This window comes from Sus scrofa, chromosome 14 (genome assembly GCF_054392235.1).
Source record: "Sus scrofa isolate SSC_HxYL_T2T_F1_AM1 chromosome 14, Sscrofa_HxYL_maternal_Yorkshire_Landrace_v2.0, whole genome shotgun sequence".
Taxonomy (NCBI): Eukaryota; Metazoa; Chordata; class Mammalia; order Artiodactyla; family Suidae; genus Sus; species Sus scrofa.
The window spans coordinates 36,265,572-36,288,073 of NC_139396.1; the positions used below are offsets into that span (position 1 = coordinate 36,265,572).

The following is a 22,502-nucleotide window of genomic DNA, read 5'->3' on the forward strand; positions in this document are numbered from 1 at the left end:
AAAACGTTAATTCAAAAAGATGCATGCAACCCTATGGTCATTGCAGCATTTTTTTTTTTTACGATAACCAAGATATGAAAGCAATCTCAGTATCTATTGATGTGATATATATAGACAGTGGGTTATCACTCAACTGTGAAGAGTAACATCTTGGAAGTTCCCTTGTTGCACAGTGGGTTAAGGATCTGGTGTTGTCCCTGGAATGGCTTGGGTTGCTGCTGTGGGGCAGGTTTGATCCCTGGCCCAGGAACTTCCAAATGTTTTGGACATGGCCAAACAAACAAACAAAACCCAAAAAACAAAAAACAAACCAAAAACCCCAACAACTTTCCATTTACAACAACATGGGTGGATTTAGAGGGTATTATGCCGAGTGAAATAGGTCAGAGAGAAAAAGACAAATACCACATTACCTCACTTATATGTGGAGTCTAAAAAACAAAACAAACAAAACAAAATGAAAAGACGCATAGATTCAGAAAATAAGCATTTGGTTGCCAGAAGGGAGGGTGGTGGGGATGTGTGTGAATGAGCTGTAGGGGAATAAAAGGAGCAAACCTCAAGTATAATAAGTGTCATAGAGACGTTAATATACAGCATAAGGAATATGTTCAATAATGTAATAACCTTGTGTGGGGATAGAGTATTACCAGACCTCTTGTGGTGATCATTTCATAATCCATGCAAATGTCAAATCATTTGTATAATCATTATATATACGTGTGTACTATATATATATAGTACACTAAAACCCACACAATACCTATATTAACTATGTCAATTAAAAAAAGGGTTCCCTGGTGGTGCAGAGGGTTAAGGATCTGGCATTGTTACTGCTGTGGCTCAGGTCACAGCTATGGTGAGGGTTCGATTCTTGGCCCTGGAACTTCCACATGCTGAGGGTGCAGCCAAAAAAAAAAAAAAAAAAAAAAAAAGGATGACAATAACTACTTCTTGATTTGTTTTTTTGTTTTGGCTGCATCCGAGGCATAAGGAAATTCCCAGGCCAGGGATTGAATCCGAGCCACACCTGTGGCAATGCTGGACCCTTTAACCCACCTAGCTCAGCTGGGAATCGAACCTGCACCTCCACAGCAATCTGAACTGCTGCAGTCAGATTCTTAACCCCGGGTACCAAGGCAGAAACTCCAACAAGACCTATTTATCAGTCCTTTCATGAAAACGGGTTGTTTTCAATCTTTTAAATGTTTTTCCCGGCTCCATTTCCCACCAGTTCCCCTCCTCGCCTCTCCGTTTATGCATCTACCTCTCTTCCCACAGACCAAGGACAGACATCCTCCAGAGACTCACGCTTTGTATTCAAGGCTCAAAATCACACAAACATAATCCACATGGTCAGAAGTCCTGGAGTGAAAAACACTCAAATAGGCATCCGCAGTAGTTTGTAAGATCACACACCACGTCCTCACACACAAACACAGCTTTCTTTCCAGTCAAGATAAGACTCTTGGTGGGAAAAGTGCCACCGAACTATCTCATACCCTGGTGTGGGCGTCCCAGATAAGTGGCCTCCTAGGTCTGGACAATAGCACCCCAGCCTGACAGCGCCTCGGAGGTCCTCCTCCAGCCCCTCCTCCTGCCCCTCCCGAGAAGCTGCCACTGTCCCGGGTGCTGGGCCAGGCCAGCAGCCCTGAGCAGATTGGACGGGTGGATGGTGATGGGGACGCAGGAGCAGGGGCCATGGCCCAGATGGCCACGTGGCTGCGGACGCCCTTGTGCCTAGCATTTTAACTGGGAATTGTGACAGCAAATCAGAATAAGCAGAGTAACCACAGGGGCCCAAGTTATCACTGTGCCTGGAAGGCAGGATGCAAAGTGGTCAAGCTTGGGGGGCATGTCCCACAGGTGTGTAACCTTCCTCACTCTTTCTACCATCCCCAGATGCTCTGAGTGGGACGGCCCAACAACAGGAACTCCATCTCCTGCCAATGTCGCCCTCCTTCCCTACACCCCTCCGCCCACCCTGTGCCGTGGCTTCTACAGGTCAGTTGGGTGCCAGCTACTCTGCTCATCCTGAATATTATGGTGCCCGCCTTTGCCCTCGAGGACCTTGAGGTCTTGTCTGTGATCCCTCTGGCACTATATTATAATTATATTACATTATATTGTAATATAACAGTATTGCATTGTAACATACAATTGTAATATTGTATTGAATTGTGTTGTAATAGAATATTACATGTAATATATTATATGCAATATATATGTAATATATACGATTATATTACATATTATATTATATTATATTATATGATATTATATTACTATCCTAGACCATGTCTCCCTGTCCCGTGGTCCTTGCTGCTGTGTCAGATGTTCACGGTCTTGGTGCCCTGATCTAGCTGCTCTTGGAACCCATGTTGAGTTCTTACTTCTCTTTGTCAAGTAGAGTCATGAAGACACATGGGAGACCAGCTCAATGGGTGGGGCTCCTGGCTCCCTTGAGGTGGATCTGAGGCCAAAGGGGTCTGCGCTCCGGGTCCCCACATCCAGGGCTGCAGAGGACACGATGGAGACTGTGAGGCTGTGTGTGGAAACCCAGGGACCTTGCCGGACTGGACCTGAAGGGGTCTGTCCTGACGTCCTGACAATGCCTTTGGGTCGTCCAACCGGAAGGGAGCCACAAACAAGAAACTGAAGCCCACAAAGGGTAAATGACTTGCCCCAGGACACAGCTGGGAAGGGACTTGCGGAGTCTGGGCCCAGCCATGGGTCACATCCACTGGGGCTTGGCAAGCCAGCTCCATATAGCAGCACCCCCTCAGTGGAGGAGGTAGGGGCTGCCCAGTCCCATGTGTGCATCCTGGGGGCGGGGCTGGTACAGAGCAAATCACATTTATGACCTTCTCAGCCCCCAATGAGAGCATCTTGGTGTGATGTGGTTAAAAAAGAAAAAAGAAACATTAATGGGAGACTTGAAGGGTGGCCTGTCAGGAAGTCAGATTTATGGCTGGTGGTATGCCTGTAAACCTGCTCTTTCCAGCAGTGGTTGATGAAGTGGCTGGCTTTTTCCTTAGAAACAGTCTGAACTTTTGGTTCTCCAGGCTGACTGAGATCCCAAACCCTCAGACTTTTTAAAAAAATTATTTTATTTTTTTATTTTATGGCTGCACTCGCTGCATATGGAAGTTCCCAGGCCAGGGACTGAATCTGAGCTGTGGCCGGATCCTTCGATCCACTGCACTGGCCTGGGAATCAAACCTGCACCTTCGCAGGGACCCAAGCCACTGCAGTCGGATTCTTAACTCACTGCGCCATGGCAGGATCTCTACCCTCAGGCTTTTATTTCACTGAGCATTGACCACCTGACCACAGTAACAGCCATGCGATGGCCGTCATTTGGGCGAGTCCAACCAGATCCTGCCTGGATGGAAAAGAGTCAGACACCTGAGTCCAAGGCAGAATCTTGAAATCTTGGAAAAGAATCTATCAAACGGTGGGAAAACCAAGTGCAGAAATGGAAGAAACAGGAGTGAAGCTTTAGGATGGAGCTAGGATTTGATGTTGGGTCAAGAAGAGGTTGGAACTAGACATGAAGAAAGGAAAAGAGAAGGAAAGATGAGGGAGCAGAGCTGGGGTATTTTGAGGTCATGGTTTTAAAGTGTTTTGAACCATGGAGCCCAATCCCCATCCTCACAGCCTCCTCCTCCCAGAGAATCTGCTTCTGTTTTCACTACTCCCAGCAAAAGGGGACAGTTCTGTTGACCAGCGTTACAATGGAAAACTGGCATCACATGAGACTGGGCCTGGAGGGTCTTACTGTCTGGGGCAGGGGGGGATTTAAATGCCCAGCGTGTGGTGGGCCCTCAGTAAGCATTAGTGGGTGCTGTTTTCAGGTATCACCCTGCCTGGGGGCTCTGAGGCCTGGGAGGGGGAATTTGGAGGCCAGCCCTGGGTATCCTGGCTCAGCTGTCCCTAAAGGAGGGGGCAAGCCTCCTCTCTGGGAGCCGCTGGATGAATACAGGCCTGCTCTCCAGAACCAGAACCAGAAGGTCCAGATCCTATTTTGGAACAAGCTGTGTGACCTTGGACAGCTCACTGGCTCTCTCCTTTCTCAATGTTCATGAGCACGAGATAGAAAGACTACCCTTCCAATAGATGGAATTGTCGTGGGGGAGATGAGGTATGCTAAATCCAGGGAAATCCAGGGTAGAGAAAGTTAAATATCATAAAAATGGAGGAAGCTCTCAGAGGTATTTAGAGGAAGATGGAGGAATAGGACAGAAACTCTAGAAATAAACCCACACACCTATGGTCAACTAATCTATGACAAAGAAGGTGAGAACAGACAATGGAGAAAACACAGTTTCTTCAATAAGTGGAACACTGGACAGACACAGGCAAAAGAATGAAATCAGAGCACTCCCCAACACCACACACAAAGTAAAATCAAAATAGATTAAAGATCTAAATGTTAGACCAGATACTACACAACTCTCAGAAGAAAACATAGGCAGAACACTCTCTGACATAAACTGCGGCAATATCTTTTTCAGATCCACGTCCTAGAATAATGAAAATAAGAACAAAAATACACAAATAGAGGGAGATGGGTAGGAACGTGAGATCTGGGTAGCATGTGGGATGGTCCAAGACCCCTCCTGCCTCGACCTGCCTGCCTCCAACCTCTAGGGGGTGTGCAGGGTTTGTCTGGGAGGTGACTCAGCCGCACAGGGACACTGAGTCTGCACAAAGGTCAGAGGGAGTGAATTGGCCTGGAGATTCTAGAAAGGCAGAGGGAGCGAGTAAAGGGAAGGAGGGGGCTGGGGAGAGCATTTATCTGGGGAGCTGCTGGGACCTACAGCATATTCTCCGTCATTGGCACCTTCCCCGGCAGCGGGGGGTGGGGTACCAGGCAGTTCTCCCCTCCTGTTTGACAAAGTCTCCTTCTCCATCCTGAAGTCAGCAGGTGGCTGAAGGGAATTACAGGAATGACAGTGTGTCGTGGTCTGGGAAAAGAGGATGGAGGCTGGGAGCAGAGGGCCCCTGTGATCCAGCAGGAGGGAGCCGCGGGCTTCCTGGGGAGTGGGGTGGGTCACAGAGCCCCCACTTGTACACCTGAAGGTGGTTCAGGCAAAATGTGGGGGCTGAGGAAGTGAGGCAGAAGGTGGCTGGCAGATCACAGACAGGTGATACAAATCCCACCTATATTGAGGGCTGCATGCCGGGCACAGAGTACTGATTTATTAATCTATTTGATCTTTACAACACGGCTCTGAGAGCTCCATCCTCATTTTACAGCTGGGCTACAGAGGCTGGGCAACTTACTCTGTTCCAGAGCTCAGGGCGGTGGGAAGCCAGCAGCCCAGCTCCGGAGCCCCTCCTCTGAGAGTGACAATGTGAGCCCCCACCAGCCAGGGCAGAAATCAGGATCCTTGAAGCGTTGGACCAGACTGGAAAGTGATTGGAGCAGTGAAGCCACCAGAGCAGTGACATGGCCGGCAGAACACAGCCTCCCGGAGCTCCACGCAGCAAAGTCCACAGCCTCGCAGGGCACTGGAGCTGGAGACTGGACACTGGACTTGAACAGTGCCTGAGACTAACTCCTGTGCAGGGCTGGATTGAGATGGCCAGTGGGGATGGAAATAAATGGTCTGGGGTGGGGCTTGGGGCTCAGGACCAGGAGTGGGCATGTATTTCAAGGGACAAAGGGAGACCCTCTGCCTTTCTGTGGCTGGCTAAGTGGTAGCTCTTGTTGCAGCTGTCTTTGTTCCCAAGTGTGCGGCAGAGAAGGGTAGAGGTTGGGCTGGGTGTGGTGGCCACGTGCAGGGGCACCGATGGCTCCAGGCGGCAGGAACCCTCAGAACAAGCCCTGGGCTCTGATTTGAAGACTGTGGCTGACAGTCCACAGAGCCCCAGGCTGTGCCAAAGTAAGCAGAGTTCAGGCTGTCCTCTGCCTCCGGGCGCCCTCCCCTTCCGGTCCCAGGGAGGCCGAACTGATAGGAGCTGGCCCTGTCGATGAAGTCATCTGTTTTGGTGCCAGGGAAGGGATGGGCTGGGGGGAGCGGGTGGAGGGGCTGCGCAGGGCTGTCTGCCCACCCCCCCCAGGCTGGCGCCGCAGGTTGGAAAGCCTGAGTCTTATCTAGGGAGTGCCCGCTGGGGGAGGTGGAGGGGGAATGGGGGCCCTAGGAGGGCAGGGGGCTGGTGAGGAGAGCCTGTGCATTGTCAGCAAATCTGGGGGAGAAAATGAGAGTGTGGTTGTGATTGAAACGTCCGGCATTTGTAAGTCTTTACAAATTTGTCCAGCCGATACCGAGAAAGATTTTGTCTTGATCTGATGGGAGCAATGCCTTTGACTGAGGGCCATTCTACAGAAGAAGGAAAGAACCCAAAAAGACATTCCATACTGTAAACCCTTGGCCTTGTTCTGCAGGCACGCCTGCCATCTGCCACTGTCACCGGGGGAGCCCCTGGCATCTCCGTCTCCCTAGTCATGAGCAAAGCTTGAGTTTCAGATTCAGTTTCATGAAGAGAGATGTGGGCACCCTTCCTGGCATCATTTATATTTTAAAAATTAAAGCTTAAGAGTTCCCATTTTGGATCAGCAGGTTAAGAGTCCAACATAGTGTCCATGGGGATGCAGGTTCGATTCCTGGCCTTGCTCAGTGGGTTAAGGATCCTGCGTTGTCCTGAGCTGTGGTGTAGGTTGCAGATGCAGCTCCGACCTGGCATTGCTGTGGCTGTGACCTAGGCTGGTGGCTACAGCTCGGATTCGACCCCTAGCCTGGAAACTCCCATATGCCGCAGGTGCAGCGGTAAAAAAAAAAAAAAAAAATGTTTAGCATCTAGTACACATTTTAACATGTATAGACTGATGCAGTGTTAGGTAGGGTGGAGGGAAGCTCTTCAGTGGAGCCATGAGCTGAGTGCATTCAGTTACTCTACCCCATGTCCCTTGGGAAGGTCTGAGACTAGGGCAAAAGCGGCCCTAACAGGGCCCTCCCTGAACCTCGGGGAGGTGAGTTCCCAGAGAACGGGTCTCGGAGCGAGGGTGGACTGGGCAGGAGATGCTGTGGGACCCCTCCCTTGAGGAGGGACAAGGCAGATGCCTCCTGAGCCGGAGCTTAGAACAGACTGAAGCATGGTTACTAACAGGCCCGTGTAAATAGAACAAGACAGAGCCTTGGTTCTCTGCCCTGTCGTCATCCACCCCAACTGAAACCGCAAAAAGTACACAAAAAGCAAAAAAAAAAAAAAAAATTACTTAGTACAATCAAAATATTTAGCAATAATACTAGATGGACTTTTCCAAATTGCGCCACCTGGTGGTGATAATAGGCTCTGTCTGCTCCCTGGCAGCGTGGAGCTGGCCTTCCTGGCAGCGGTCACTCTTATCTGCGGGCTGTTCCTCTCGCGGAGGCTGGGTCGGGGAATAAGAGTGGGGTGCAGGGGTAGCAGAAGGGGGCCTGACCGAGAACTTTCAAAGGCTCTTAGGGGCTTTTCAATGACTCAAGTTCCTTTTGCAGCATCATTGGATTGCTTTTAATTTTGCTCCAATTTCTTTCTAGTCCTGCACAAGTTGGCATGTCCATTTTCCCAAACAGGCAAGGTGGAAAAGATTTAAAATGCTAATTGGTAAATTATCACCAAAATGCTAATTAGCACCATTTTGATCAGCTCCTTCCCTAAATACCACACATAGTGTGGAGCATGAGCCCCAGGGCTGCCTCTCAGAAGACATAGGGCCTTTTCTGGGTTCTGGCCTCAGTGGCAGCTCTTGGGCAATCCCTTCCCTTCTCTGGGCCTCCGTTTTCTCATCTGTGGAGATGGTGTCAAAGGGCCTCTCCAGATGCAGGCATCGGGGTGCGCGTGTTCTCAGATGAGGCTGCCTCACTGGCCTGCACTTGGTCAGACCCCCGCAGGGCAGGAGTGTCCCCTTATTACAGCCTCACCCCACTTTGCTCCCTCCCCCTAACCCACGGTTAGGACACTAATTGCTCTGGTCCCTGGCTTGCATTTTTACGTGGGGTCTGACTCCCACTTGCTGTGTGGCTGGGAGCACGGCTTTAAGCTGTCTGTGCCCTTATTCCTGCAAACTCTCATGTTCCACAAACAGCCCCCTGGGAAGGAGACAAGATTGTGGAGAAATCACAGCATAGAGGGGCCTTTGCTTTTATTCATCTACTTTGCTTATGATCGAATGGCGATGCTATGCCCAGTATTGCGCTGATCATGAGGACCTCAAAGGAAAGGAAGTAGCTGGTTGTTAAGCAGGACTTTGGAGAAGACACTGGTCAGTTGTCCGCTCTCTGTGGAGTCTGAGTCTCTGTAAAGTCTGCAGAGGTAGCAAAACGGACAGAGTCTGCCACCTGGTGGCCGAAAAGAGTACTTCCCTATAATCCCCGTGATCTCTTTAAACTTGGTCTCTGTGACAGGTCACGATAATGTATTTACTTAATCATTATGAGATGTGATAAGGGATCAGGTAGGTTCTCCAGGACCTGGGCCAGGGTAACAACACAGATGTTTACTGTTTTAAAAGATGAACAATTTAATAGCATTTTTGTGGCACTCATTTTTTCCCCACTTCTCCTCTCATCTTCCCCATATCAAGTTTGCATGTGTACACGTTATAATAAACTGGGGAGCAGTAATAAACTGAGGAACAGAAAGAACAGTGGAATGGAAGTCAGGAGACCCAAGTTCTTGTCACTAACTTAGTGTTGGGCTTATGGCTTAGCTATGGCACCAGGACTGTGGAGCTCAATTTTAAAGCCAATAAAGATCAACTCCATGTATTTATCAACTCAGATGTATTACAAGTCCTACAAATCAATAAACAAATGAAAAAGAGCCTAATAAAAGCTTGGCCAAAGTCGGAACAGGCACTTCACAACTGAGGCTCTCCAGGTGGTCAATCAACATGTGAAGAGATGCTCAAAATTTTGCTTATCAGAGAAATGCAAATTAAAATAGCAATGAGACACTAAATGTCCACCATAATGGTGAAAATGTATAAGACTGACAATGCTAAGTGTTTGTGAGGGCCTAGGGCAACCTGCGGATGGGAGTTAAATTGGTACAATTTGGAAACTGTCAGTATTCACTAAGAAATCAGTATATAGATACATGATGGTACCTGCACAGTAATAAAAAAGAATGAACTCTTAGGATATGTAACATAACGGATGAATTTTATAAACACTGTGTTGAATGAAAGGAGTCAGACCCATAAGACCGCATAAACAATAGATCCATTTGCATGAAGTTCATTTGTGGACGAAGCTAATTGATGGTAGCAGAATTGAGAGAACTGGTTATCTCTGATGGGGTTATTGTTTGAGAAGTGGCTTGAAAGAAACTTCTGGAGGTAATGGAAGTATCCTACTTCTTTTCTTCAACTTACACTTCAGCTGTGGCAATGCTAGATCCTTTAATCCACTGCACAGGGCTGGGGATCTAACCTGCGCCTCCACAGCGACCACAGGCACTGCAGTCAGAGCCTTAACCCACTGCATCACAGTGGGAACCTCCCTTGCTGTCTTTTTTATTTATTTACTTTTGGTTTATCACTTCTAGTATGCCATAAACTCAAAGAGAATGGTCTTACTTTTTTTTAAAGATGCCTATTCACATGGTAGCCATGAATTGTATTTTTGTTAGATGAGTGAATGAATACAAAAAACAAATGCTTTGTTCTGGAAGGAATAAACAACTCAGAATTGCATAGAATGGTCAGGAATAGTGTTTATAAGGAAGTTTTTAAAAAAATCAATATAACTATCATTTATTCAGCATCTAATATGTGTTGGGCTCTGTGCTTTGCAAATGTCTCATTTAAGCTTTGTAACCATCCCTTTAGGTAAATATTATATATATTTTTAAATGTTAATTCCTTTCTCATAATTTTTATCAAGAGGCATTTACAAGACTTGACATGATTTTCACAGCTCCAGCCCCTCAGGCTGTCCATCTGGACCCAAATAATCTTTCTGTTTTCGCTGTTTTTCAATCCCTAGCTCTTTAGAAGGGTTGGTTTGTTTTCTCTGTGTTTATGGGATGCATAGTGTTAGTACTTGCTTCTTCAGGAGGAGAAGCTGAAGTTTGGAGTTCAGTGACTGGTGCAAAGTCACACTGATGGATAAAGAAGGGATGTGTATGGGATGACCTGGGGACCCCACTTCTTTTTGTCATTGTCCTCTACCCTCTCATCCCTGTGCTCCCTCCCCTACTGCTGGGGTAGAAGCCCTGCTGGTAGTAGGGGGGCTTGGTGGGGGGTGGGGCCCATCTCCACGTCCTCACAGGCTAGAGGAGTGCCTGCCACTTAGCAGGCGCACAGGGTGTTTGAAGAGTGAATGAAAGGACAGTGTGATATTGATGGACACCATTACACGATTCCATCCGTGTACTTAGTCATCAGTCGTGAACATGTGTAGATTATAAACCCCTTGAGAGCAGACACTCTGGCGCCGGCTCCCTGGCTCTGGGCACTTCCTTCCTGTGGCCCCCACTCCCGCCAAGGGGCTGGAACGTGTTCCAGAGCAGAGGTTGCAGACTCAGCCTCACCGGCCAAGTCCCGCCCACTGCCTGTGTTTATAAAGTTTTATTGAAACACGGCTGCTTCAGCGCTGCAGAGGCAGAGCTGGGCAGCTGTGCCTCGGAATATGTGGATGGGAAGCGGATCCCGTCTACTGTCTGGCCCTTCAGGAGAAAGCGTGTTAGCATTTGATATTGAGATTCCCTTTATGGCGTCAGCTGGCCTTGGACACTCTGGGATGACCTTTGCTGAAAGTGTGGCGGTAGGTGGTTTAGTAAAGGACAAAGAGGGTGACGCCAAAGTGGAAGGTGGAAATTCACTAACATTATCTGCCTCGTAATTTCTTCGTTATTGCCCTGAACTTACACTCAGAGCAGAAGGCAAGGATCCCAGGATTGGAGCCCGGGGGGTACAGATGTTCCCTAAGCCTGGCTTGAAGCTTCCTGTCCTCCTGGGGGAAGTTGCAGGCTTGACCACGCCCCCCTCCTTCTTGAATTTCTTGCCTCCTAATAGGGTGGCAGAGTCTGGATCCTGAAAGATCTCAACAGACTCACGTGGGAGGCCAATTCTAATACGACAAAGGCAAAGTGGAAAATGTAAGCTTGTGTCCTTAGATTTAAAAAAAAAATCAATAACACAGGTATCATTTTGGGAGAATGAAGATTACAGCATTGGAGGAAAAGAATAAGTGACTCCTAGAATTCCCTGGTGGGTTAGTGGTTAAGGATCTGGCGTTGTTACTGGTGTGGAGAGGGTTTGATCCCTGGTCTGGAAGCTTCTGCCTGCCAAGGCATGGCCAAAAAGAAAAAAGAGAGAGAGAGAAGAAAAAAAAAAAAAAAATCAGTGGCTCCTGAGGAGGAGAATTCATACCTGTGGTCAGTGATGGACTTACAAAGGGGATTTGGTTTCAGGCAGCGTTTGTGGGATTTTGGGATCTAGAATCTGTGAGGGGAAACTGCTGGTGTCTCTCCACTAGCCAGAGCACACCTAAAACTCTATGCCCTGGACACAGGGCTTCAGAGCAGAGCAGAGGTTCATAGGCTCTGACCCACGTGCTGTGACCCAGAAAAAATGAGCTGAGCAGAATAACACAAATGGTGATGGATAAACAAAACAAAACAAAAGCAGCTCCTGGATGAAATGCCATGCAGATTTGGTTGGCTGCTATTGTGTAAATCTTTCAAAGGCTCTCATGTGCAATATCTTTTTTTTTTCCTCTTGGCCACACCCGGGGCACGTGGAAATTCCTGGGCCAGGGATCAAACCTACATCACAGCAGTGACCTGAGCCACAGCAGTGACAATGTCAGATCTTTAACCTGCTGAGCTCCAAGGGGACTCTTTTTTTTTTATGTGCAGTATCTTGGTCAACCTTCCCAAGCATGTGTGCTACGTGTAATCCCCATTTTACAGATGAGGTACTTGAGGTTCAGAGAGGCTACTTGAGTTGCCCAAGATCCCAGAGCTGGTGCAACTAATATTCAAGCTATGTTCTCTTCTGCTGGCCAGGATTCCACCCTGGGCACAGGACCAGGAGTGAGCACAGCAAAGGTGAGGGAACACAGGGCCCCAAGGTTAAGGCTCTCAGATACAGGTGCTCTTAATGAGTGACATCCACAGCTGGGGCAGAGAGAAAGAGAACATTATGCTAGACGAGGCGGGGTGAGTGCTGACATGGAGCATTTTAGGAAATATACAGGCTAGGAGATCAGAGCCATGGACCTGGGGCAATGGCACCCCAAGGACAGTGGCAGTGCATGTTGCTCCCTCTCTGTTCCCAGAAGTATTTATTACTGGTGTTGTTCAGAATTGCTGGTGTGGGGCCATAGTAAGGAATAGCCTTTTATTTAGCTTTATTGTTGTTTCTTTTTGGTTTGGGTTATTTTCCTTTTTGGCCACCCCACAGCATATGGAGTTCCCTGGTCAGGGATCAGATCTGAGCCACAGTTGTGACCTGCTGCAGCAACGCTGGATCCTTAAACCCACTGTGCTGGGCCAGGGATAAAACCTGTGTCCTGGTGTTGCAGACACACTGAAGATCCCATTGTGCCACAGAGGGAACTCTTTATGATTGTTTTTAAACTGTCTTCAGGCAGTGCATCCCTCTCCCAATGCCTGCTGAGGGGATGCGTCCACTGCCTCTGTTACCTTGGTAGGTGGAGCCCTGGCCATGGGACACTCCGTGTGTCTCTGGTGCCTCCAAATGAGTCATGAATAGTAGCATCTGCTACTGTCTCCAGACTGCTTTCTAGACTGGCCCCTCTTCCATAGGGAGAACCATGGTGCATCCAGTTATCCTTCTTGTTGCAGGGAATTGAAGTGACGCGTCTAGGTCACAGAGATGGTTAGAGCATGAGCGGGGCAGGCCAGGGCTTGGCTTATGAAGCACATGGTTTCCTAGTGGGCAGGTAGAGGTGTGTGGCTACCGCTGAGGGAGATGTGTGGGCTGTGGGCTGCCTCTCCCCAGCAGCTGGACCAGAAGGCTCTCTTCTCCAGCATTGGGTACCTCTAGGAAGAGGTCCTTCTAGCTGTTAGTGAACCTGAGTCATAGGGGTGTCTGGGAGTTGCTCCCCTGGCCCATGGCCCCATTGAGGTGGTGCAGTGAGAGAGAACTTGGCAAAAACCAGGGGGCAATGGGCCAGCTCCAACATTAACAGCAGCAACGACAATAACTAGTCTGTATGGAGTGCCTCCTTGTGGATTAATAATTATCCAGTGTTACTGAGTGCCAGGCTCCGTGCTAAACACTTCTTAGCTGACTCAAGCCCCCCCAGCCATCCTAGGGAGTAACTTCTCTTATTATTCTCATCTCTTCTCCTCCTTTTCCCCCTCCTACTCCCCCATCCCCCCACTCTCCCCTTTCCCTTCCCCTCCGATTCCCCCTCACCCTCCTCCCCTTCCTTCCCCCACCCCTCCTTCCCCTCCCCTCCTTTCCCTTTCCCCTCCCCCTCCTACTTCCCTCCCCTTCCTCTACTCTCCCCTTCCCCTCCCCCTCCTCTCTCCTTTTCCTCCCTTCCTCCTCTCTTACTACTCACTTCCCAGGGAAGAGAAGATGGAAGCTCACAGAAGTGAAATGACTTGCTCAGGCTCACCTAGCTAAGAGGTGGCTCTGGAAGGATCCAGGTTTAAATCCCAATTGCCTGGTACCGAGGCCCATTCTTGAAAGAGTCCATGGCCCTGCTCCCATTGATGAGCCCAGATGGCATCAGAGCCCCTGACCCAAACCAGATGCTGGACGAGGAGGCTGATGAGGGGGTCTGAAGTTGGCCATAAACAGCTGCAGCATCCGCGAACCCTGAAGGGGGCAGAAACTGGATTTTGGGCGTCGTTGCTGTGGCTGGCTCAACATCTGGACCACTTTTATGCAGCCTAAGAGATCCAGGCTTGGAATTTTACTATTGTTATTTGTTGACAGCTAGTTGTATCCCCCCCCTCCAAAAAAGTGACTTATGGAGAGAATGGCAGCACAGATTTGGCGGGTGACGTACTTTCTGCTTTCATTCCGTCTGGGCCAGCTGTCTCCCCATGAACTGTATTGTCTCTAATTTTCTCAACGCTTCCACACAAACATACCAGTTTTGCAACATACCCTACAGCTCACCTCACCAGTGCCAATGATATTCTATTACACATACATTTGAAATTTGTTGAGGATAGATTTTAGGTGTTTTCACCACACACACACACACACAGACACACACACACAGACACACACACACACACACACACACACACACACACACACGGGATAACTGTGTGAGGTGACAAGTTGTGTGAATTAGCTTAACTGTGGTGATTACGTCATCACGTGCAGTAAATCATTAAGTTATACCCCTTAAATATATACACTTTTTTTTTTTTTTTTTTAAGGGCCGCACCTGCGGCTTATTGAAGTTCCCAAGTTAGGGGTTGAATCAGAGTCACAGCTCTGGCCTACACCACAGCCACAGCAACACAGGATCTGAGCCGCATCTGCGACCTATACTACAGCTCACGGCAACACCAGAGCCTGAATCCACTGAGCGAGGCCAGGGATCAAACCTGCATCCTCACGGATCATAGTGGGGTTTGTTAACCGCTGAGCCACGAAGGGAACTCCCAATATATACAATTTTTAAAATTTATTTGTTTTTGGCCATGCCTGCCACACGTGGAAGTTCCTGGGCCAGGGATCGAACTGTGCCCAATCCTTAACCTTCTGTGACATAAGGGAACTTCTAAATATATACAATTTTAAATTGACAATTGTACCTCAATAAAGCTGGGGGCAAAGCTTCTTGTGTCATAGGAAAGCCTGCAGATCACGTCATGGATTACTATAATAAGACCAGTAAGCTTGTGTTGTGATTATTTAAGACTCTAGCTCTCCGAGCATAATCTCGGAGCATCTTGAGGCCAGGGACTTTTGTTTTTTGGGGGCATATTCTCTGGATGGTCTCGGCGGGGGGGATGGCCAGTAAGAGGAAAAGTGTTAGTTTATGTAGCAAAGGTTGATTCATCTGCAAGTCCCCTCCTGGGCACACCCCTCCTCACTGTGTATAAAAGAAGGTGGGTTAAGAAGGGACTCCCTCCCCCAAGAAAAGGCAGATCCCTGATTTAGAACCTATAGTGGGTTGAATAGTGTTTCCCTCAGATTTTGTCCACTTGAAACTTCAGAACGTGACCTTATTTGGAAATAGGGTCTTTGGAGATGCGGTTAGTTGTGATGAGGTCATACTGGATTAGGGGCAGTCCTAAATCCAGTGACTGGTGCTCTTATAAGAAATTTACATGAAAACACACAGAAATGGACAGAGGAATAAGAAGAACATGTGAAGACAGACAGAGATGGAAATGATGCAGCTGTCAACCAAGCAACATCAAGGATGGCCAGGACCACCAGAAATTTGGAAAAGACAGAAAATAATTCTCTAGAACTTTCTGAAGGAAGATGGCCCTGCCGGTACCCTGGTTTTGGACTTTAAGCTTCTAAAACAGTGAGAGAATAGATTTCTGTTGTTTTAGCCACCTAGTTTGCGGTGATGGGTTATGGCAGACCCAGCAGCTAAAACACAGCCAAAACTTTAAACCTCTATGTCTGATTCTAGACAAAGAAATTTGTAGGAAGGTCGTGTTGGGGACCTAGGTCTGACTCTGTCCCTGATCTTGGCTTTCCCTTTGCCTGTGGATGCCAGTCTGATTCCTGCTGCTGCCCTGTCCTGCCTCATGTTGTATGGATCAGAGATGCTGCTGGCTTCACTGCCTTTCCTCCAGGGTAGCACAATCCCTCCCTTTACATTCTGGAACCCAGCTAACACGGTACCAGGATATTTATGACACTGTGGCTGGCATGTTACATACATGATTCCACACATGACCTCATTTCATCCTAAAGTTTCTGTATGATGAGCTCAGAGTTCTCAATATCATTCAGATTATTGGTTTCCAGGGACAGACATTAACTCTGGACATTTTTTATTTTGGCTGCATCCATGGCATGCAGAAGTTCCTCGGGACCAGGGATCAAACCCAAGCCAAGCAGCGGCAACACCAGATTGTTAACTGCAACTGTGGACATTTTTAAGCTTCGAGGGAAGATATTTGGGTCTCACAGACCAGGTATGGAATATGGCCAGAAACAAAGGAGCCATGAAGGGCCACGCTGCTGGGTCACGGCTCTGGAATCATCTGCCAGGAGGACAGACTGTACAACGGCACCAAGGTGGTGACACCGTTCACTCAGAGTCCAGTTCCTGGGGACAGATGTCTGATTTTTGCTAACCCTCGATCACAGACCCTCTCCAATGGCTGCTCAGGGACGGGGGTGCCCAGACTGGCCACTCTGGCTTCCCTGCAGAGGTGGCCATTACCTTGAAGTTTCACCCCCAGAGCCCCAGGTGAATTCGTAACGGCCTTTGCATGCAACAGTTCACTAGTCATTCATTTCACATGTGGCTTTCGGGAAGAACGACTCTGAGCTTTTCAGTCTTATCTGAGCTGCACGGGAGAAAATCAAAGACAGTATCATGTGTTGCTTCCTTCACCCACGGTCAAGTTAGAGTAACGCCTTGCCCCAGGCTGGTGTAAGGATGGCCTTAGGAACCACAAGGAAACGACAGGGATTTTTAGTCTTTTTTGGGGGGGGTGGGGGTGGGGGGGTTGTGAAAGAATATTTGCTTTTCCTTCTTTACCCAGTTTTCTCTTTTCATTTTCTGTTTCTGTGTTAATTTCTTTGCATTTATGGGGCATTGTGAACTTTGCCTCACCTCTGCCTTTCTTTGGCTGCGGGCTTGGGCTTCAGGGAGCACATGCAGGTACCCCAAGACCACGGCGTAGCAGGAAGGGCAAGCTGGACTAGAGATGCCCTGCAGACTGCTGATGACTTCGGGTTTTTCTTTTTTGCTGCGATGTTGAGGGTTAGAGGCATGGAGGAGTCTGAGCAGATAAATTTCCTGTGGGCCCATCTTTGGAGAAGGGAAACCCTGAAACGCAGCTGCTGTTGTTTTTTCCTAATACCTTGTGAGTTTTGATGAAGATCTGTGACGTCTGTCCTGGGCAGGGATGCTGGAGGGGGGCGGTAAGGAAGGGCTTCTGGAACAGTGCTGTCCACAGATAGCTACAAATTTTTTTTCCATTTTTGGGGGTGCACCTGTGACGTATGGAAGTTCCTGGGCCGGGATCGAATCTGAGCCACAGCTTCAGCTGATCCTTAAACCCACTCGGCCAGGCTGGGGATTGAACTGGCAACACCACAGAGACAAGCTGTATCATTAACTCACCATGCCACAGTGGGAACTCCATCAGCTACAAGTTTTGTGTGGGTGTGAAATGCTTGTTGCTTCCACTGCAGTGGTGAGAGGAACAGTGCTTGGTGTGTGGACTCAGGACTTGAATCATGAAGTCAAAGCAGAAAGTCATGAGCAGCGTCAAAGATGCAACTAACAACTGGAAACATGATAGCTTTAAGTCACAGGAAGAGTTTTGAGGGACTGACTTTTTATTGGGTCTAGTTGGATTATCTTTTTTTTTTTTTCTCTTTTTTGGCCACTCTGAGGCACATGGAGCCTCCAGGCCAGGGATCAGATCTGAGAACATCCAGATCCTTAAATATGCTGGGCCAGGGATTGAACTCGTGTCCCAGTGCTCCCAAGACACCCACGGATCTTGTTGCACCACAGCAGGAACTCCTGGATCTAGTTGGATTTTTGATTCCTCATTAGAATCTACAATCTACAGTCCATACAAACTACAATCAATCCATCCAGCTAGAAATTATTAGAGAAATGCAAATCAAAACTAAATGAGATATCCCCTCAAATGGGTCAGAATGGCCATCAACAAAAAGTCTACAAATAACAAATGCTGGAGAGTGTGCAGAGAAAAGGGAACCCTCCTACACTCTTCATGGGAATGTACATTGGTGCAGCCACTATGGAAAACAATATGGAGGTTCCTTAAAAACTAAATATAAAACTACCATATGATCCAGCAATCCTACTTCTGGGCTTATATTTGGAGAAAACCATAATTCAAAAAGATACACGAACCCCAATGTTCATTGCAGCACTATTTAGAATAGCCAAGACATGGAAGCAACCTGAATGTCCGTTGACAGGAGAATGGATAAAGGAGATGTGGACATATACACAATGGACTATTATTCAGCCCTAAAAAAGAATGAAATAATGCCATTTGCAGCAACATGGATGGACCCAGAGATTATCATACTAAGTGAAGTAAGTCAGAATGAGAAAGACAAATATTGTATGATATGTGTGGAAACTAAAATATGACAAAAATGAACTGATCAACAAAACAGGATCAGACTTACAAAGAAAACACATTTATGATTACCCAAGGGGAAATGGGAGGATAAATTAGGAGTTTGGGATTAATATATACACTACTATATGTAAAATAGGTAAACTGTAGGAATCTACTGTATAGCATAGCATTCAATATTTTGTAATAATCTATAATGGAAAAGACTCTGAAAACACACACACACACACACACACACACACACACACACACAGAGGACTGAACCATTTTGCTGTACACCTGAAACTAACACAGCATTGTAAATCAACTATACTCCAATTGAAAAAAAAATGCATCCAGTTGGACTGCTTTGCTTAGCAATTGAGAGGTGGTACAGCTTACCAGTGTAGACACTAGATCAAGACTGTCTGGGTTCAAATCCAGTGCTAACAAACTCTTGCTGGTTCTGTGACCTGGAAAAAGTTTCTTTATTGGCAAAGTGGGTGAATCATAGATTTTTTTTTCTTTTTTTGGTGAGGATTCAGTGATTGAATACATGTAAATCCACTTAAAAGTGAGACTGGCGTATGGTAAGCTTTGGTGATTAGGCTCAGCGGACGTCATACCCTGGGGCATGTTGGTCGTGTATTGATCAATTGGATTTGAGTTGGAAGTAGGAATTCCTGATTGGAGGTTGGAGGGCAGAAAATAGGAGATGCATTTTGCCACAAAGCCCCTTAAACACACACACACACACACACACACACACACACACACACACACACACACACATCTAGAATCTTGCCAGTAAACTGGTGGGAATCCGGCCCCCATTGGCTGCCCATAGCTCGCCGACCATCCTTCCACACAGAGCAGAGATTTTGCCCTTTCAGCCATTTGCATATGCTTTTAATTGGACCCAGGAGTTGGGGATCATGCTTCATAGATCTGAGGTGGGGGGTTTTTCTTAATTTCTACGCAACAGGACAATATACTGTGACAGTAGCTGACCCATTCCCATCCTATCTTGCAGCCGAAGAAACACCTGCCACCTTGCACAGTGCAGGTGTGAATTTCCACCCCATCATTTTCAATCAAACCGTTCCCTAAGGAAAAAAAAAAACAACAACAAAAAAACGAGGAAGAACCATCAGTCTTTAAGAGGCTGGAAGACATCCTAAGGCTGTCCTCTCGGTGCACAGCTTCTTGGTTGGAGGTTTTCCTTCTGTGTGCCGCCCGCTCAACTGCTGCTACGTTTTGACCAGGCCTGCCGAGTCCAGGGCTCATCAGAGGACATTAAGAGAAGCAGGCATGGGGATGGCTGGCAGTGACCCACACGTGTGGTTGGACCAGATCCCTCTCTCAAGCATGGGCAGACTTTCAGGAGGTGACAAGGTAGGGGCTGATGATCCCTAACCCACAGGTCCTCCCTGCCTGCTGATTTATCTGATCGCAGGGTCCCCCTGCTGGGCTTCACCCAGAGGGGCATTCAGGTGCCTCCTCAGTGAAGACCCTCCTTTCTGTGATCAGATCTGTGCCCACCATCTTACCTGAAGGCAGTGAGATCAGCAGGAGGAAGAGTAACCAAGAGAGACGAAGCCTCATGGTTGAGGGCGCAGAGCTGCTGCGACTTCTTAGGGGTGGCAGTCTGGGAGGCGCCTTTATAGAGCTGGGCAAGGCTGGGTGGGGCTGGACACTGGCCTCATTCTAACTGGAAGGACACCCAGGGGAGACAGGCTTCTTCAGGGTGAAAGGTAAAAAGAGTCCTTGGGCCATTCTATGCTACTTCCTCTTCTACAAGTCCTGGGAGAAGAAGGGACTCAGTCAAGGTAGGATAGGAGCAGAGACCAAGCATCCTCATGATCAGGCCTGAGCACTTTCCCTGTGACCTCAAATGTACACTGAAAGGAAAACGGCAGGAAAGTGTCCCCTTGTTTCTTCTGTCCTTCCGAGTCCTGCTGTGCACCTTCAGGAGCCCAGAGAGGCTGCATGAGAAAACAGGCTCAGGAGTTCCCTTTGTGGCTCAGCGGTAATGAACCTGACGAGTATCCATGAGGATGTGGGTTAAGTACCTGGCGTTGCTGTGAGCTGTGGTACAGGTTGCAGACACAGCCCGGATCTGGTGTTGCTGTGGCAGTGGTGTGGGCCGGCAGCTACAGCTCTGACTGGACCCCTAGCCTGGGAACCTCCTTATGCCGTGGATGCGGCCCTAAAAAAAAAAAAAAAAAAAAAAAAAAAAAATAAATAAATAAATAAATAAATGAAACAGGCTTAAATTGAGGTCAGAGATGATGTCAAGAAGAACTCACAATATTCCAAGAAACACAGGGTGTCAAGGGGCCAACTGCTGACCTGACCAGGCGTTAGACAGGTATTCTGAACTAGTGGAGAAGGGACAGCCTTCTCGGGTGTGGGATCATTCACAGGCTGCAGGGAACATTTCTCCTGAAAAGTTCACCAAGGCACTTCATTTTCCAAATGGCTGATGTAAGATGTTGGCTGGAATTTGGGAACCTTGAGGCTTTGGGGAAAGGTCCTGTTTTCAGAGACGCTGAAAACGTTCCAGGGTTAGGATGCTTCCCTGGCCTCTCAGAGGAAGAGCCACAGCAGTGCTGTGTTCAGCGGTGGATGTTGTCTGGAGAGGAACAAGGCTTCCGTGGAACTACTAGAACGAGGCTCTGGGGAAGGGTCATTAGGTCTCTGCCTCCTTGGAGGGATGGTGGGGGACCTGGAGTTGAGGAGACATGATCTTAGGTTTTATTTTTGCCTCTGAGGCAGGCTTGTACCCGAGAGACCTACCACTGTAGGATCCTGAGTCTGTAAATTGGCAACAGAGCATAGTTTTATTGGTTACGCTCTGTTTGCAGTCACAGGCCCTTGGATAAATTATTTAGCATCTCTGAGCTTTAGCTTCCTCTTTTCTTTCATTTCCTGTTCTATTCCATTCTATTCTATTCTTTCTTTTTTGAAAGTATTTTTTAAAGTTGAAGTGTAATTGATATATGTTATAGGTGTACAATACAGCGATTAACAATTTTTTTTAAATTAAAGAAGTTTTATTTTTTGCTTTTTAGGGCCACACCCGTAGCATATGGAAGTTCCCAGGCTAGGGGTCAAATTGAAACTGCAGTTGCCAGCCTACACTACAGCCATATCAGTGAAGGATCCAAGCTGCTTCTGTGACCTACACCACAGCTCAAGGCAACGCCAGATTCCCGACCCACAGGCAGGCCAGAGATTAAACCTGCATCCTCATGGATACTAGTTGGTTTCATGACCCACTGAACTACAAGGGGAGCTCCCAATGATCTACAATTTTGAAAGGTTATGCTCTACTTATAGTTATTATAAAATATTGACTATCTTCCCCATATTGTACAATGCATCTTTGTAGTTTATTTTGTATCTAATAACATGTACCGCTTAATCTCCTACCTCTCTATTTCCCCCCCTTCCCTCTCTCCACTGATAACCACTAGTTTTTCTTTTTCTTTTTTATAGCCCCACCTGCAGCATATGGAAGTTCCCTGGGCTAAGGGTCTAAAATAGGAACTGCAGCTGCACGTCTATGCCACAGCCACAGCATCACGGGATCTGAGCCAATCTGTGACCTATGCCACAGCTAGTGGCAGTGCTGGATCCTTAACGCACTGAGCAAGGGATTGAACCCAAATCCTCACAGACACTATGTTGGGTCTTTAAACTGTGGAGCCACAGCAGGAATTCCTAGGGTTTTTTTTAAATTTCTTTTTTGTTTTATTCACTAGTTTGTTGTATTTTCTTTTATATTCTATATATAAATTATATAATACAGTATTTGTCTTTCTCCGTCTGACTTATTTCACTTAGCATAAAACCTTCCAAGTTCATCCATGTTGCTGCAAACCAAAACATTCCATTCTTTTTTTTTATGGCTGAGTAATATTCTATTGTGTATATGTACCACATCTTCTTTATCCATTCATCTTCTGATGGACACTTAGGTTGCTTCCATAGCTTAGCTATTGTAGATAGGCTGCTATGAACATTGAGGTGCATGTTTCTTTTCAAATAAGTGGGATTTTTCCCCTGATAAGCTTCCTTTTTTTTTTTTTGAAAAAAGTGCATTGTGAGAGGTTTTTTTGAGGATGAAATGGGATAAAGCTTCCAAAATGATATAGATTTCCTTCTTCTTTCCTCCCCCTCTTCCTTCTTATTTTTAATTAAATTCCACCACTATGGCTCTGTTTCTTTCTCTTCTACAGATCCTCTACTGTCCAAAATCC

At 47.4% G+C, this 22,502-nt stretch overlaps 1 protein-coding gene and 1 non-coding gene across 2 annotated transcripts; one reads left to right on the plus strand and one right to left on the minus strand.

Moving 5' to 3' along the window:
* Nucleotides 1-6,854: 6,854 nt before the first annotated feature.
* LOC146396494 (Nuclear RNase P) lies at nucleotides 6,855-7,154 on the plus strand. Its single transcript, XR_014828593.1, has one exon.
* A 10,301-nt stretch (nucleotides 7,155-17,455) lies between these two features.
* On the minus strand, nucleotides 17,456-19,865 carry DEFB136 (defensin beta 136). Its single transcript, XM_021074193.2, has 2 exons — nucleotides 19,788-19,865; nucleotides 17,456-19,343 (listed from the first exon to the last, which is right to left on the minus strand). Exons 1-2 carry the CDS (start codon nucleotides 19,840-19,842, stop codon nucleotides 19,171-19,173), a joined length of 228 nt encoding a protein of 75 aa, XP_020929852.1. The 5' UTR covers nucleotides 19,843-19,865; the 3' UTR covers nucleotides 17,456-19,170.
* Between the last annotated feature and the right edge of the window lie 2,637 nt (nucleotides 19,866-22,502).

What these genes read in the sequence shown, in the direction of transcription:
- DEFB136 (XM_021074193.2), bottom strand. Translation starts at nt 19,842, where the DNA reads ATGAGGCTTCGTCTCTCTTGGTTACTCTTCCTCCTGCTGATCTCACTG. An exon ending in GCTGATCTCACTGCCTTCAG is followed by an intron (nt 19,344 to 19,787) that starts GTAAGATGGTGG and finishes TTTTTTCCTTAG; the next exon opens with GGAACGGTTTGATTGAAAAT.